Here is a 16,968-nt window from a genome sequence, read left to right on the forward strand (position 1 = left end):
AGTCGGGGTACCTTTCCCTCACAGCTGTAGGTACAGCCTGACCTCCAGCAGTCGGGGTACCTTTCCCTCACAGCTGTAGGTACAGCCTGACCTCCAGCAGTCGGGGTACCTTTCCCTCACAGCTGTAGGTACAGCCTGACCTCCAGCAGTCGGGGTACCTTTCCCTCACAGCTGTAGGTACAGCCTGACCTCCAGCAGTCGGGGTACCTTTCCCTCACAGCTGTAGGTACAGCCTGACCTCCAGCAGTCGGGGTACCTTTCCCTCACAGCTGTAACACTTGCTCCTATTGCTCCACATTGGTTTACAGTCCTTCTAGACTGCGGAGAGAGTGAGCTGTATCAAGGAGAGGGTAGCAGCTTCATCTGTGTTCTTAGGTTGTTCCGGGACAGAGGAATTCAATGCAGCCCCAGTTCACACAAGGAAACCAGGAGCCTGTAGACCAGATCACCCTCTTCCCTTCAGAGATCTACTAACAGCTCCCCAGGGCAAGGCCAGAAGGAGCCACATGGAATCTGAGGACGAAGAACAGCAGCCCAAACACAGCAAGCCCACAGCGGACACCTCTCCCTCCCTCCCCCACCTCCCTCCTTCCCTCTTTCTCTGGGGAAGGCAAAGCCCAGCTGGCTGATGCCTTTTGTCTGAGGAGAGCTGGCCCCGTGTGTTCGATGAGCACATCATACCTTCACTAGATTCAAGATGATGATGGGGGAGCCAAACCTCTGAAGCATCTGGTCAAAGTGAAGAGCAGCTACATGTGCGAAGGGGTCTGCCTGGTCCACTGAGAAGAAAAGAGGCGAAAAAATACCTGAATGGAGCTACGAGGCAGAAATAAAACGAGTGTAGGGTGTTCAAAAACATTGAAAAGAAATGCAATTCAACTAAACGAGCACCTTCATTTCCCAAATCTCCTCAAGGAGCTCACTGGACACTCATTCAGCACGTACTTATTAAATCTGAATGACTGTCATTTCTGAAGCAAAATAACATGCAATTCACTAATAGTTAGAATTAAGGATGAATTCACTACAGAAAGCTAACAGAAGTTACTCCTCCATAGGCTCTTGCTCAAAGGACCAAACTCTCCCCAAAACCCAACCGCTTATTATGTGACAACAATCATCATCTTGAGTGACAGCAGACAAAAGCAACTCCCAGCAGGCTGGCCCACGCACGCACGTGTAATAGGGGGTTTAGGCATCATAGTTGAGATGTCTTGGGACCAGTATAAGGGAACCGATCCTCTAACTTGTACGTAAGAGGAATAACTGCCTGCGGTAAAAGACATCACTGACGCATCGCAGAGGATCTGCTCAGTCTCCACTTCGTTCGCAACATCGCCCTGGAAAGAGAGATGCAATCAGAGATAGTTTATGCTCTTAGAGCTTTTAAATGAAAAAAATTCAAACACACAATGACATTATAACTCCTATTCTTTATACACCTTAAAAGCGGTAAACCACACACCATCAACATTCAGAGTACTGGAAAAAGCAGATTAAAACATGATAAAGAAAAACAATTAAAACATCAGAGAACAGACTAGAAAAAAATCAAATAAGTTACTCAACACAAATATCAAATAATATCTTGGCCAGTATAAATGGTAGGATGGCAGAGAAAAGAAAAACAATTGTGTGAAATTATTCAGGAGATAAAAAAAAAAAAACACAAGAATCTAAGAAAACGCAATTCTGAAGACCAGAGAGAAGGCGAAACACATTAGGATGTTAAGAAGTTAATTGATTAGAAATCGCAGCTCCATCGTTGTCAGCAAAACTGATGTGAAAGGTTAAAAGGTTAAAACCTCACAGCAGTCTGTGGCCTTACCTCACAGTTTGCGCCTCTCTTGAGGAAACGCGTCCCAGCAAACCTGCTGGACCTTCTGGCTATCAGAGTCACGTACACTGGCCGCCCGTAGATCAGCAGCTCTTAGAAACCAAGTTAAGGTGTCAGCATTTGTGGTTGGCCCAGAAGGCTACGGAATCATCATCCTTTGTGCATGTAACACATCTCGTCCCATAGCCTTCAGATGCCAAGAGCTCCACCGGGAACGCAATAGCAGGGCGCCCAATAGTTCCTCACATCTGCCTGGGTTTGACGGCAACGCCCAACCTGCTCACATGGTGACTGCTCTGACCCTCCAAGGAGATATACAGGCTACTTACTGAATTACGTCTCTCCCCATAACCAGGTAAACACGTGAGAAATGCCACTACCCCTTCCTCACTCATCAGCATCGCACGCCTCTCCACGAGGGCACGTGCCATTTAATGTTAAGTGTGAATTAGGAAAAAGTGGTTAATGCCGAGCAAAGGAGTGGCTATACTACTACAAAAGCAATCCAAAGCCTAACGCTGAATGTGTTGCCATGAACTACTTGATCAATACACAGCATCATCTTGTTTAAGTCATCTCCTTAACTTTCTGAGTTATAATCTCACCTCCTGAAAAATGGATCAAAAAGCGGCTATAGGCTGAACAACTGTAGTCCAAAAATAAAAAAAAAAAAAATGCCTTAAAATCGTAAGTTTTTTGGTGCCACTATGACTCCAAATTATAGACTTCTGATCAATCAAACCATAGGTACTCTAAAAATATCACATAAATATCTTCAGTCCCATTGCTCAAGGTGTATATGAGACTCAAATGAACTTGAATTCCATCCTCAAGTTACCTAAGGTTTAGGCAAATATTCTAAAATCTAAAAAAATCCAAACTCTGAAACACTATGGTCATAAGCATTCTGGGTAAGAGACTCATCAGCCTATACTGCTGCTGGGTTGCTGGGAGGATGAGCTGGGGTAATTGGTGTAAAATTTCTGGTGCTTGGCCTGTAGTAAATACTTAATAAGCAGCAATTATGCCTATCACCACACAGGCTTCCAGAATTCATTAAATGACTGATCACCAAAAGCCCAGACTCATCATTTAAACTAATGAGCTTTAAAATGATAATCTATGATGCTGTTTGCTATTTTAAAAACAAACATTTATTATAATTACCGTATGCCAGGCCCTGAGCTAGCTCTCGGAAATAGAAACCAGGCTAGAACTATACTTTAGAAATGGTCTTTAGACACCGTAGCACATTCTCTTTGGTGTCACTGGTGGGGAAACACTTGAATTCTTCCTGGGAAGACTGCATTTGTGGAAAGAGACAAAAGTGACTCAGGACCTGATTTTGTCAGGTAGTTGAAGTCATTACGAAGCCGGGAGCCAGGTTCTCCCCAGCTCTGTGTCAAAGTCCCTGTATCAGCCATGCCTACTTTCCCACCCCAACTCAGCACAGAGAAAGCAGCGCTGCTGTAGCTCTTCAAGGCTGTGCCTCTCAGCTACCCCCAAACTCTCCACAGAGTGTAAGAAGGCAGCACAATGATGGCCACATCATGCACTTCATGGCCTCGAAAACCGTTCTTTAATTATTTCACTGTAGGCTTTTAAAAGCCTGAGGTGGAAGGGAAAAGTATCAAATAAAAACTGAATTCACAACTGCCCTCTGTCGTCTCAAAGAGTAACAAGAGAAATGAACCACTGCTAGCTGGCATTCCTGCTTCCTCCTCCTCACAACACAATGGCAGCCTGTTGGACGGCGTCACCATTAGCTAGAATTCATGAAAAGTAAACCTGAGGAGAAAAACCAAGTTGGCATCAGAGTGAGCTCACTGTCCTCACTCAAGGGTCAACACCTGTCCATCACAGTCCTTCCCAAGCAGGCCTCCACCTCGTCAGGCCTCAAATATGACTGCAGCCTTTTCTTATACAGACCCCTCATCCCATTTTTACCTCATGCAGCTGGAAAATGGCTGTCAACTCAAGCTTCGTGGACTACTTTAGACATGTCACCTTCCTGGACTAAACTGTCAAGTCCTTGGCCTGACAAAGTCAATCTGGTGAGTGGCAACTGACTACTGAGGCAATCTGAGACCCACTCTCACCTTTCCCACGTCATCCTGTGGTGGTCTGGAAGGAAATGGCCTCCACAGCGAGTGGCACTATTAGGACATGTGGCCTTGTTGGAGGAAGTGTGTCACTGTGGGGGCAGGCTTTGAGGTCTCCTATGCTCAAGCTACACCTAGTGAGACAGTTCACTGCCTGTTGCCTGTGGATCAAGATGTAAAACTCTCAGTTCCTTCTCCAGCACCATGTCTGCCTGCATGCTGCCATGTCCTACCATGATGATAATGGACTGAACCTCTGAACTATGAGTCACCCCAATGAAATCTTTTTCCTTTATAAAGTTACTGTGGTCACAGTGTCTCTTCACAGCAACAGAAACTGTAAGACACATCCCATCTCCCCAGAGCTGCACATACACATCACAAGAAAATAGCTACTTTTTCCAGGTCTACCCTCGTGGTGCTTGTCCAACCTGTGGTATCTCTCTGTACTCACTGCTGGGGTCTGATTTACGTTTATGGCTTTGGTCAAGGTCTGTTCTCATGAACCTTCCATGCTCCTCCCACCTAACAGCCATCCCATTCCTTCTCCCAGATATGCACAATCCTTACTGGCTATAGTGAGAGTGCTATGCACAAGGCTCTTTCATCCTTGGTGTTTATAGTCATTCTGTGCTCCTACAAGGTCTGCTCACTTCCTAAGAGTCTGCACTTCTCATTGCATTTCTACTTAGATGAGCAAGTTTTCCTCTTGGAGTACTGTACTGGCTAGTTTTAGGTTGACTTGACATAGGCTAGAGTCATTTGAGAGATGGGAACCTTGACTGAAACATGCCTCGATAAGACTGGGCTTCAGGAAAGCCTGCAAGAAGTTTTCTGAATTGGTGACTGATGGAGGAGGGCCCAGCCCATTGTGGGTGGGGCCACCACTGGGCTGGTGGCCATGGGTTCTATAAGAAAGCAGGCTGAGCAAGCCACAAAAGAGCAAGCTAGTAAGCAGCACCCCTCCACAGCCTCTATATCAGTGCCTGCCTTGAGGTTCCTGTGTGCCTGAGTTCCTGTCCTGACTTCCTTCCATGATGATCAGTGATGTGGAAGCATAAGCCAAATAAACCCTTTGCTCCCTAAATTTGGTCATAGTGTTTTATCACAGCAGTAGTAACCCTAACTAGGGCAGGTACACAGTGATAATTCTAATCTTACAATGTACAACCGTTCTATACTCTGGCACAGCATAATGACGTGCATCTTAAGTGTTTATAAAAAGGATACTTGACTGCCCACAGAACCCATGAATAATATACAGCAGCCAGTCACGATGCACGGTGTTTTTAATTATATCCAGAAGTTCACCATTCCATACATACTTCATATAAGGCTCACTGGAGATCCCAAATACTCCTGAAAAACAAAAGTTGGTAACAGAAAGATAAGGACTTTGACATCCAACACATGTTTAAGTCCTTCCACTTCTGTTTTTAACTTCAGAATACAAGCCTGGACACACCGCCACTTACGGGGCAATCTAATGACTACTAAGACTCAGTACTGTGCTTTCAAAGAAGAAATGAGTTTCTGACTTACCAGAGTTTTTAACTCAAAAGAAAATGAGAACCAAATGAAGGGCATAATGACAGACACGTGGATGGAGCCAGATGTGGCAGAGCGAGGTACAGAGAACACGGTCTGCAGTCACAGCCCCTGGCCCAGGACTTCCGGCACACCTCTCAGGAGTGTGACTGAGAGGATCAGGGTGTTCCTTACTCCCGGGTGCTACCGTCTGCACGTCTAACAGGCAGCTGCCGTGAAGGTGAGACAGACGAGCGATGCATGTGCAGGGCTTAGGGTAGGGGTGCGCTGCTGCAGTGCAGGGCTTAGGGTAGGGGTGCGCTGCTGCAGGGAAGGCTTAGGGTAGGGGTGCAGTGCTGCATGGGAAGGGTAGGGGTGCGCTGCTGCATGGGAAGGGTAGGGGTGCGCTGTTCATACTTCCCATGTGGCATTGGCTACTACACCAAGGCTTTTTCATGTGGAGAAATCAGAAGCACCAAACACTGTCATATTAAGATGAATTTATGAATAAATAGTGATGGGTGTCACAGAACTTTATGGAGTGAAAAATAAGAAATAATCACATTTCTATATGAATGGATTTGGCCAGGTAACCCCATCTTCCTCCCTTCACAGTGTCATCTGGGCATTTATTTAGGTTGAAATCATTCCAATTTAATTCATTAAAAACTAGTGGCTGAACAGAACGCTCAGCAGTAAAGAGCACTTGCTACTCTTGCCAAGGACCCAGGTTTGATTCCCAGCACCCACATGGCAGTTCACAGTCATCTGGAACTCCAGTTTCATGGTGTGTGCCAAACACACACGGTGCACAGACATACCACACATAAACATGGAACAAACAACCCTAGATGTCCTCTGCCCTTTCAGCGCATCATGTAAGGGAATGTGTATGGGCTCAGACGCAGCTCACTGGGAGCATGCCTGCCTCACATGCATGAGGCCCTGGGTCTAATCCCTAGCACAACATGAACCAGACACGGTGTCCGTACCTGGCCTATGCCTCTGATTTCAGTTTGGGGGAGGAGCAACCAGGAGGGGGAGTTCAAGATCATCGTCAGCTCTACACCAAGTTTGAGGCTAGCCTGGGCTACAGGAGACCCTGCAGGAGAGGAAAGATCAGAGCATGCTCAGGGTTTGGGGGTGCAGTGTTGTATCAGACCTTCCACTCTGCCACTTTACACAAGTGACTTAGCATTGAAATGGCTGAGGTGACGACGCCATCTTGTCCTGATTTTGTTTAGTGTCTTTCCAGACCCTCCTCAGCCTTCCACACACCCCCAGCTATGCATATCCACCTCGGCAACGCTTTTGGGATCGCCCATGCCCTGACCATGGTCTAGTTGTATTAACCAGATTAAGTGATGTTCGTGCAGGATAACACATGAAGCTAAAACAACTAAGAGGAAGTGCAAACCAAAACTAATTGTCGTGTAGTGTCTTTATTTCTGTACAACTGCCCTATACCTGCCCAGTAGAGGTTTTATGTGGCTTAGAATATTATATGTCAATGTCCAGCACATAACAGGCAACCCATGGTAACTTCTGCCCCAATCCTGACTCATAATTGACTAATCTCTATGAAGGAAAATTAGATGGTGTGTAAAACTTCACCAGAAGACTAGGTCTGAATGTGCTCCATTAAAAAGTATATGAAGAGTTTCTAGAAAATGACAACATATGATTTCTGGCTGGCCTATTAATAAAATCATATGGTGATTAACGGTGGCTTTAAAAATGAATTGGTCAAGGTCATGTCTCCTAAACAACCCTTGTAAGGATAAAGACCACCAAGGGATAAGGAATGAGAAGTGTGGGAGAAGCTAATGAGACGCCATATTAGCATGTATTGGGTGTGCAGGAATCACCTACCGCTGCCACCTTGTGTAATTAATCCTTCATCTTCAAAGATGTCAAAGCTCTCCTGGCGTGTCTTGGACGTTTCGGACTTTAGCATCTCCAGGGGCATTCGCAAGACGGTAAGGTTATACTGAAGCGAGTGGGACAGATCGTAGCTGTAACTGAGAAGAGAATTCAGATGTGAGAATTTACAGAAGCAAAGGTATTTCCTGGGCTTGGCTCCGCGAGTGGGACAGATCATAGCTGTAACTGAGAAGAGAATTCTGACGTGAAAATTTATAGAAGCAAAGGTATTTCCCGGGCTTGGCTCCCACGAGGAACGGCAATCTGTGAGCTGAATTACTTTATACCTGTTATTTCACTGTTAAAGGGGCACTTTAAAAAATAGCCACATAGAAACATGATGGGAAATTATACAAAAACCTCGCCCCCCGACTTACATCTTTACACTAGAAATACCAGTTACGTTGTGGGTCGTGTACGTTCGTTGACTGGTACAACATGCATCTTTTTTTTTTTTTGCTTCATGGTGATGTCAATCTAAGTCTGATCGCTCGTACCAAGTTGAACTTTCCTATGTCCGTGAACGGGTTCTATGGCTAGTGCAGTGAAGGACAACGTTGTCATCAACAGTGCACGGCTCTCTCTACCACCGTTTACACCTGAGCACCACTAACTGCAAACTTCGTAGGGAAACAGGGTAAGTATACACTGCAGGCTACTACAGTGAAACCTGTTCCAGGAAAATAAAAATGAGGCAAAAATTACAACAGTCTTGATAAATAAAATTTGGTCTTTAGGCAAAAAAAAAAAAAAAAAAAACCTATTTTGATTCTGATTTCATAAGATCAACAATTTTTTCCTTTTATTGAAATAGGATTTTTTTCTCACATACAATAACCTGATTATAATTCCCCCCCACACCCATCCCAATTCCTCCCTACATCCCCTCCCATCCAGATCGACCCCTTTCTGTCTCTCATTAGAAAACAAACAGGTTTCTCTATGAGCCAATAATATAGTAATATAGATTATAAACAAAACCTGTCACATCAGAATTGGACAAAACAAACCAACAGAGAGAAAAGAGCCCAAGAGAAGGCACAAGAGACAGACCCACTCATTCACACACTCAAGAATCCCATAACCACACTAAACTGGAAGCCATGATACATATGAAGAGGATCTGTAGGGTAAAAAGAGAGAAGAGGGAATACATACATACATACATACAATATATATATATATATATATATATATATATATATATATATATATATTGTGTGTATATATATATAAAATAAAAATTTAAAAAATACTAAGATAATTAAAAAAAGAAAACAAGTAAGAGCCCTGACATGACATTATGAGACAAGGATGCTGTGGAGTTCATTTTCTGCTGGCATCTACTGCTGAGCATGCAGCCTGCCCTTAAGAGTACTTTGTCTTCTCAGTGAGACTCCCTTGAAGGAAACTAAATTTTCATTTCCAAGTGGTAATCAATTGAAGACAGCTCCAGGATTAGGGATGAAGACATGTGTCCACTTCTCCCTTCAATTCTACAACCCCAACTGGTGCAGACCCATGCAGGTCCTGTGCATGCTGCCACGGTCTCTGTGATCCCAATTGGTGCAGACCCATGCAGGTCCTATGCATGCTGCCACGGTCTCTGTGACCCCATCTGGTGCCGACCTGTGCAGGTCCTGTGCATGTTGCCATGGTCTCTGTGACCCCAACTGGTGCAGACCCGTGCAGGTCCTGTGCATGCTGCCATGGTCTCTGAATTCTGATGTGTGATGAAGATTAACAATTTTTAAGTGTTTCTAGTTGCCCATTTTAACACAGAATTTCAGAAGCTATCTTGAGGTTCAAGTGCAGTATTTAAGCAGTATCTTAAGTATTACAATTCTCTTGGGAGAGTCACACACATAAATTATGATTTCTCCATTTATTTCCATAATTTGACTGAAATGAATTCCAGTTTTGTCTGTAAAACTCAGTTTTAGCACCTTTGCTTAATAGATCCATTTACTAGCACTTAGCCTTGAATGGAGATGAGCTGATTAAGCAGCTGGTTTCCAGTTGGGCACAGTGGTGCAGGCCTGCCATCCCAGCATGTGCAGGCTGGGGCACGGTGGTGCAGGCCTAAGATCCCAGCTTGTGCAGGCTGTGGCACAGTGGTGCAGCCCTGCGATCCCATCATGTGCAAGGTGGGGCACGGTGGTGCAGGCCTGTGATCCCAGCGTGTGCAAGCCGGGGCAGGTTCAAGGTCAAACCCAGCCTGGGCTACATAGTGAAGCCCAGTCTCAAAACAGCAGCATCACCACCAAGCTGGTTTCTGAACTTCAACAATCAATTCTTCCTACTTAAAACAAGCTTTTCTTACAGCTGAGTCTTGAGAGTGTTGCATAACCTTCTTCAAACCCTACTTACAAATCCTAAAACTTAAAGTAGTTTAACTTGAGGAATGACTTGATCAGAGTTCAGTATGGTCAAGAGTGACACAGGAACCCATTTCAAAGAGTGAGCCCAAGCCTTAGTATTAACTCGCAGACACTATAAGCATAAAATGACACAACCTTCTGAAAAGTAGATGATAAAGACAAACAACACATGGAAACATGCAACCATGAAACACGTGTGGATAAAAATCACTTCATTGAGAATCCTATGACATAATAATTTTAGCTTCACATTATATATGTGTTTATTTTATAAATAAATAGTTGACTCTATTAACAACTAATGACAAGTCTATCTGGTTTGTGCACAGCACTGATGTGCACAGATGCTGCAGGTCCTCGGTCCAACCCAACTCGGGTCCTGATTGGCGGATGCCCTCACTCCAGCCTGACTTGGGTCCTGATTGGCGAATGCCCTCACTAGAGCCTGATTCAGGTCCTGATTGGCAAATGCCCTCTCTCTGGCCATACTAGGGTCCTGATTGGCGAATGATATTTTGTGTTCTACTTTTCAGTCTGGACATTACAGAAGACAGACTCTTCCATCTATCACATAGCCAATTCTCTCCGGCCTGCATATTGGTCACATCCTATTCTTAACATTGTCATAATGATCTACCATTTGCTTATTTGATTAATTACCAGCTTGGTTTGCCTGCTTGCTGGCTACATTAAACAGATCTCCAGAAATATCTCCATGCCAAAAGAAATTTCCATTTCCTCTCCCAAAACATATTCTTAGACTGTATTTTCACATCTGTTTTAATGCTACATTCATTCCAGCAAAACTATTAATTCTTCAGTATTGTGATTAATCCTAATTAACTTTACTTAATTTTGCCAGATCACTAACTGAAATTGAACCATGGCACTGTTACAACTCTGCATTAGAACTACTACAATTTCATTTTTCATAATTTAAAATTCTAAACTGAGATTATTTCTTTAAATTATATTTATTCCTTCCTGAAACAAAGGTGATTTTTATAGTGACAATAAATAACTTTATCCTTGTCCATTTACATTTTCAAGAATCAAGTTTTTAAAAGGAGGAAATTCCTAGAGTTTAAGATTTTACATGAAATAATGTGGCTATTGACTGTATTCCAAGTCTCTTTCTATAACCTAATAAAATTAAAGTGACAAATTGAAGTAAAATTAGGCTCAAACTTACCTAAAGTAAAAATTGCTGGATAGATCCACATTTTGAAATATCCTTAGGTACCTAGAAAAAATTAAAGCACGTAATAAACATGAAATGTTCTCTTTCATGGCTTACCATACAGCCAGGGCACCCTTACATCAGCAAGTGTGCCCACTGGCTGCGGAAGGAACCCAAGCCCTCTCTGGCGTGGGTCTGCATCTGCCCACCATCCCTCAGAGACTAACTTACTTTGCTCCTCCTTATGTAGTGGCCGTGCTCTCAAACGGGCAGGGCACAGGCTGGGGGCAAGGGAGGAATAAAGACAGTTTGCTGTTCTCAGTGAGCTTTACAAATTCTCAGCGGACAGAGAAAAGACAGTTACGAAAGTTAACAAAATGCTGTGGGTTACCATAACTTTACATTGGGAAGATTTTTAACATGAAAATAGATAAGGATAGAGTATGTGTGGGAGTATAAACATGCAGAGGCTGGGTGGGTGTGCAAGCCTGCAGAGGCTAGGTAGTGGGTGTGCAAGCACACAGAGGCCAGGTGGTGAGTGTGCAAGCATGCAGAGGCCGGGTGGTGGGTGTGCAAGCATGCAGAGGCCGGGTGGTGGGTGTGCAAGCACGCAGAGGCTGGGTGGTGGGTGTGCAAGCACGCAGAGGCTGGGTGGTGGGTGTGCAAGCACGCAGAGGCTGGGTGGTGGGTGTGCAAACACGCAGAGGCTGGGTGGTGGATTGCAAGCCTGCAGAGGCTGGGTAGTGGGGTGTGTAAGCATGCAGAGGCCGGGTGGTGGGTGTGCAAGCATGCAGAGGCTGGGTGGTGGGTGTGCAAGCATGCAGAGGCTGGGTGGTAGGTGGGTGTGCAAGCATGCAGAGGCTGGGTGGTGGGTGTGCAAGCATGCAGAGGCTGGGTGGTGGGTGTCCCTCTGATTGCTTCTCTGCCTATTGTTCCCTTGAGACACGGACTCTCACCCAACAGAACCCAAAGCCGTTTTCCAGCTACAATGGCTGCCAGAGGGTTCCAGTGACGTTTCTGTCTCCTTGCCCTCTAGCTCTGGGGTTGGAGGAACCTGCAGCCACACCTGGATGTTTATGTTGGTGCATCCTCACGCTTGTACAGGAAGCACTCCACCCATTGGGCCATGTCTCCAGCCCTCATGCCCCCTTTTAATGTGAGTCAACAGGAATAGTACAGATTCCCTTAGCAGTTCTGCAAGAATGCAGAAATAATCAGACAAATCCATATCGTGGGACCCTTTGCAAGACAGTGGTCTTGCAAGACCCTTAAAAAATGTGCAAGCCACCAAAAAAAAACCAGAGGACCTATTGCTGGGTGGTGGTGGTGGTGCACACCTTTAATCCCAGCACTTGGGAGGTGGAGGCAGGTGGATCTCTGTGAGTTTGAGGTCAGCCTGGTCTACAGAGTGAGTTCCAGGACAGCTAGGACTGTTACACAGAGAAGCCCTGTCTTGAAAAACCAAAAAAAAAAGAAAAGAAAGAAAAAGAAAAGAAAAGAAAAACTAGAGGATTTTGTAGATTTTAGAACCAGCAGGACAACAGGTACAGTCTGTGAATCTAGATTCTTGAAGACAGGTGTGTGCATACACACACATACACAGAGCTATAAAGGACTTTATTGGGACAATTTTAGGAAGCATATGGAGTATAAATTAAGGGTACCAAATTAATGTTAAATTTAGGCTCTCTTGATACAGATTAAGTATCAATTGTGAGAAATGCTTGGGAGCGGAAGTGTTTCCTATTTTGGCATTTTTGGGAAATACATGTAAACACAATGAAGTAACTAATGCAGAATTCAGTTGTGTTTCCCACGCATCTTAAGATTTTGTTCAGCAACTGGTGCGTCTGTGCTCTGACTGTGACACGTCATCAGAAGTGGACTGTGAACTTTCCATTATGACATCAAGTCAGTGCTTAAGACAGTTTCAGATCTCAGGTTTGCACATTAGGGTTTCTCAGCTAAGCAACTTAGAAGAACGCAGTCTGCTTGTGTATTTGGGAGAGGGGCGGCATGCATCTAAGCAGAGGACTCTAATGGTGAATTTAGAAGAAAGGCACATTGGTATTCCCTGGATTATCTTATTCCTGATTTTCTGTAGATCTGAAATCTCTTAGAGGTTTGGTAACGTTATTGAGACTTGAGAACGTGAGATAAATTATCATCAAATTGGTAGATTTGATAATAATTAGTTCGGTTGATGCCATGTAATAAAAATTAAAAAGAAGCCAAGGCATATTTATATCTTTATGGTTGGGAATAGTTTAGAATTAGTTATGTTCTGTCATGTTGTTTAATATAGTGATTTAATAATCTTACAATGAAATTATCTTACCATTAACACTGTGTAACATGCAGACACTATCCACAATACAGTGTCCCTGTCTGAACTGTCAGAAAAGACCTTTATGACCCTGAACAGGAACGGGAATTCTGACTCAACACTTGATTTTCTATAAACATTTGTATTTCCTTGGTCCTATTGGAGTCAGAGACAAAGAGAAAGTTGTCAGCACCGGTACGCACCTCGCTTCATCGGGGTGAGCAATCCGGACAGAGTCATTGGGGATATAAATCATATTTGTGTCTTCAATCTTATAGATCGCATGACCTCCAATATCCGCCATTTTCCTCCGCTTAGTTATTAACACAATATAGTAGCCTTCTAAAAACCTGACAAAACCTGTGCAGCAATAAATAGAGTGTCACATAAAGTCAGCAGTGGAAACGATTTTAGATACATAGTTACCAAAGACTTTCACAGGTCCTACTTTCATAACTTTATAGCCATATAAAATTTTGGCACTTATATAACCTAAAAATATTATGGGGGCGGTAGTCTGGAAATGCAGCTCAGTGGGTAGAGGGCTTGCCTGGCGTGTACAAAGCCGTGGGTTCGATCCCCAGCTCTGCATAAAATCAGGCACAGAGGCATGAACTGATCACCTCATCACTTGGGATGGCAGCAGGAATTCAGACATCCCAGGTCCTCTTCAGTTATACAGTGAGTTTGAGGTCAGTTATACCCAACATGTGTATTCTGTATGTCTAGTAGTACACTTTTTATACATAAAACAGGCTCATGTAACCCGTACTAGCCTCAAACTCTTCTGGCCTCCACAGGTACCAGGCATGCATGTGGTACACAGACATACACGTAGACAAAATATTCATATACAAAAAGTAATACAAGAAATTAATAAAAATTAGTATTTTAAGATACAGTAAAATATCAGCACTAAAAGAATTAGGCTAGACTACTAGGTAACTATTAAGTTAAAAAAAATATTGTACTTAAGACATATTTCTTCATGTCTTTTTTTCTTAAGTTTAAAATATAATCAGCACCTGAAGTGGAGTTTAACATACGTGGAACTTATAAATTGACACGTATGAACTCATGTGATATTAAACAGAATTCTTAGGCCCATAAACACACATCCAACCAACAAGGAATCTCGAAGAACTTGTTAAGACCCAGAAGGCACATCAGAGGAGCCACGCCAGCACAAGAACAGATACCGTTCAAGTGTGGTCCAACTGACCGACAACGATGTTTAAAGCAGCCAAAGCCATAGGTGACGTGGTAAGACTATACAGCCATCGAGTCGTATAAGCTCTCTCTGTTCCGTATCAGAATACACAGAGAAGGGAGGAGAGGAGGCACATCACTTACCCACAATGCCAAACGCTGAGACAGCTCGAAACAACCCAGAGGACCCTTTCTGGCCCATCTTGGTTCTGTTTCCTAGGTCCAAGCGGCCAAGCAGCTCCCGCACTTCTTGCTGAGTGTACACGTGCTGAGAAACAGGAGCAGGCCACCCGTAAGACTGTGCTCTTTCCCTCGGGTTACTTGCTCGCCTCTGAAAACTGTGAGTGATTGCATGAACTGCCTAACACATGACCAAGTCACCACTGTAAAACGGCAGCGGGTTCTATAAGGAACAGTTAAGGCTGCTGCCTGGATCGCATCACTGGGTCCAAAAATTAGGTCACGACTTTAGACTCTGAACTTGGGATTCAGAGGTCAAAGGGATCCGCCCATTTTAGTAAGTTTGGGAACCCCTTAAAATGAGATGCAAACCCTCGGCTAGATGTCTGTTTGTATGAGATGGCCCATAACCGTTAGCTTCTCAAAGGTCTCCCCAATCAATCATCCCCATCACCAAGTGAAACCAAAAACCACTTCATCATATTAATAAAAGCTTCCAGGCAGATCCCGGGGCATGGACTCCAAGGAGCAGTGCAGGAAATGAAAAACCCTAATAATGAATTTATCCACAACTGTGGTGATATTTTGTGTATCAAATAAAGCTTGTCTGAGGATCAGAGGACAGAGCCAGCCACTAGATTAAACATAGAGGCCAGGCAGTGGTGGCACTCACACCTTTAATCCTAGCACTCGGGAGGCAGAGATCCGTCTGGATCTCTGTGAGTTCAAAGCCACCCTGGACTACACGAGATTAATTCAGTCTAGGAGAGAAACAGAGCCAGGCAGTGGTGGCACAGACCTTTAACCCCAGTACTTGGGAGTCACATGCCCTTAATCCCAGCACTTGAGATCTCATGCCTTTGCTACCAGTATTTGGGAAGCACACACCTTTAATCTCAGTACTAGGAAGGAAGTGAAATGGTTGGGCGGAGAAAGGCATACAAGGTGTGAGGAGACAGGAACTAGAGAAGCCTTTTTAGCTGAGGCCTCAGAGGCTTGCAGTCAGAGGATTTGTGGAGACAGGATCTCGCCTTCCATTAGGCCTGAGGATTTCATTGTGGTGAGAAGTTTCTCTAGTGTCTTGTTCCTTTGTCTCTCTGATCTTTCAGCATTTACCCCAATATTTGGCTCCGGGTTTTTTATTATTAGACCATTTAGGAATTCGTACAACACGCAATTGTGAGAACACAGAATACTTCTGCAAAGAGTTTAATGAAAATGATTCCAAACTATAACTACTAATGTACTTGACAAAAGAGGCGTCTGTATGGATTCAGAAACAGTTAGCCAGGAACTTCAATACAAAGAGCAAGTTCCCTCATTTGGAAAGACTAAAGTTAACTGTTCACCACCACCACACTACCTTGTACCTTTGACTAACAGCCCCATGCTCCTGTACCGTTTGAACTAAGCTTCTGCCCTCCCGAGTCTGGATAACAATTGCTTTGCCCTTTCTGAGTACAGGCAAACCATCCGATGTGATTTCCATCTGCACAGCAAAAGTCTGCCGCACAGACGTCTCCCTGACCCCCGACTTCCCACTGAAGCACAGTAACATGCAATCTCTTTGGCAGATACAATATTAAGTTCTACTGAGTCCACAGAGGTCAGTCTCTTAAGAAAATGCACTCATTATCTTACTGGGGAGGTGTGTGCTCTCAAAACAGATCAATTTGAAAGACAAAGTATATTTCTGCCTAATTTCTCAACACCGGTATTTCTAGAAGCCAGACTGGAGAATGTAGATGTGTAATAAAAAAAAAAAAAAAAAAAAAAAAAAAAAAAAAAAAAAAAGCTCAGAGCATGCTCCTGTGGGCAGTGAGGTCTGATACTTACCCTATCATCAATTACAACCAAATCTTTGGGCTCCGTTCGATCAATTTTCAAGACGCGGAATTTCGTTTCTGCATGATTGCTCCCGACTAGAAAGTATCTCTATAAAGAAAGAGACGGTCAGTTTTAAAGACATTTTGCCCCACAAACACTTTATAACCACATTACGTTTTGAAAATGCATTCATCAGGTCGGGTTGCTTCGTAGAGAGTGTTTTTAAGATGTGTTTGTTAAATACAACAAGAGGCTTAAATTGACAGATCCCCAGAGGTCAATTTTTAAATTGAAATATTCTCAGTGTCTTCAGGATAAGCATCAGTCTGATGTCTGAAATAAACCCAGGCACAGGTCAGATGAATGCAATCCTATTACAACATCAGGATTGGCTTACGTGATGGCTCAGCTTGGCCCGAAAGCGGCAATGCTGATAGCCATTGGAACGCTCAACATGGAATCGGGAAGTTCAGACG

At 43.9% G+C, this 16,968-nt stretch overlaps 1 protein-coding gene across 2 annotated transcripts in view; it reads right to left on the bottom strand.

Moving 5' to 3' along the window:
• The window catches only part of Fig4 (FIG4 phosphoinositide 5-phosphatase), a 114,884-nt gene that overhangs the window by 65,630 nt on the left and 32,286 nt on the right, over positions 1-16,968 (bottom strand). For both annotated transcript variants that reach the window (XM_052751492.1, XM_052751494.1), the window contains exons 2-10: positions 16,502-16,600; positions 14,630-14,753; positions 13,480-13,636; positions 10,963-11,013; positions 7,339-7,487; positions 5,170-5,298; positions 1,829-1,929; positions 1,178-1,340; positions 682-779 (exon numbers count right to left, since the gene is read on the bottom strand). In XM_052751492.1, coding sequence (XP_052607452.1) covers positions 682-779; positions 1,178-1,340; positions 1,829-1,929; positions 5,170-5,298; positions 7,339-7,487; positions 10,963-11,013; positions 13,480-13,636; positions 14,630-14,753; positions 16,502-16,600 — 1,071 coding nt within the window. The remainder of the gene's footprint in view (positions 1-681; positions 780-1,177; positions 1,341-1,828; positions 1,930-5,169; positions 5,299-7,338; positions 7,488-10,962; positions 11,014-13,479; positions 13,637-14,629; positions 14,754-16,501; positions 16,601-16,968) is intronic.

This window comes from Peromyscus californicus, unplaced genomic scaffold, assembly GCF_007827085.1.
Source record: "Peromyscus californicus insignis strain IS unplaced genomic scaffold, ASM782708v3 Scaffold_22__1_contigs__length_63687245, whole genome shotgun sequence".
Taxonomy (NCBI): Eukaryota; Metazoa; Chordata; class Mammalia; order Rodentia; family Cricetidae; genus Peromyscus; species Peromyscus californicus.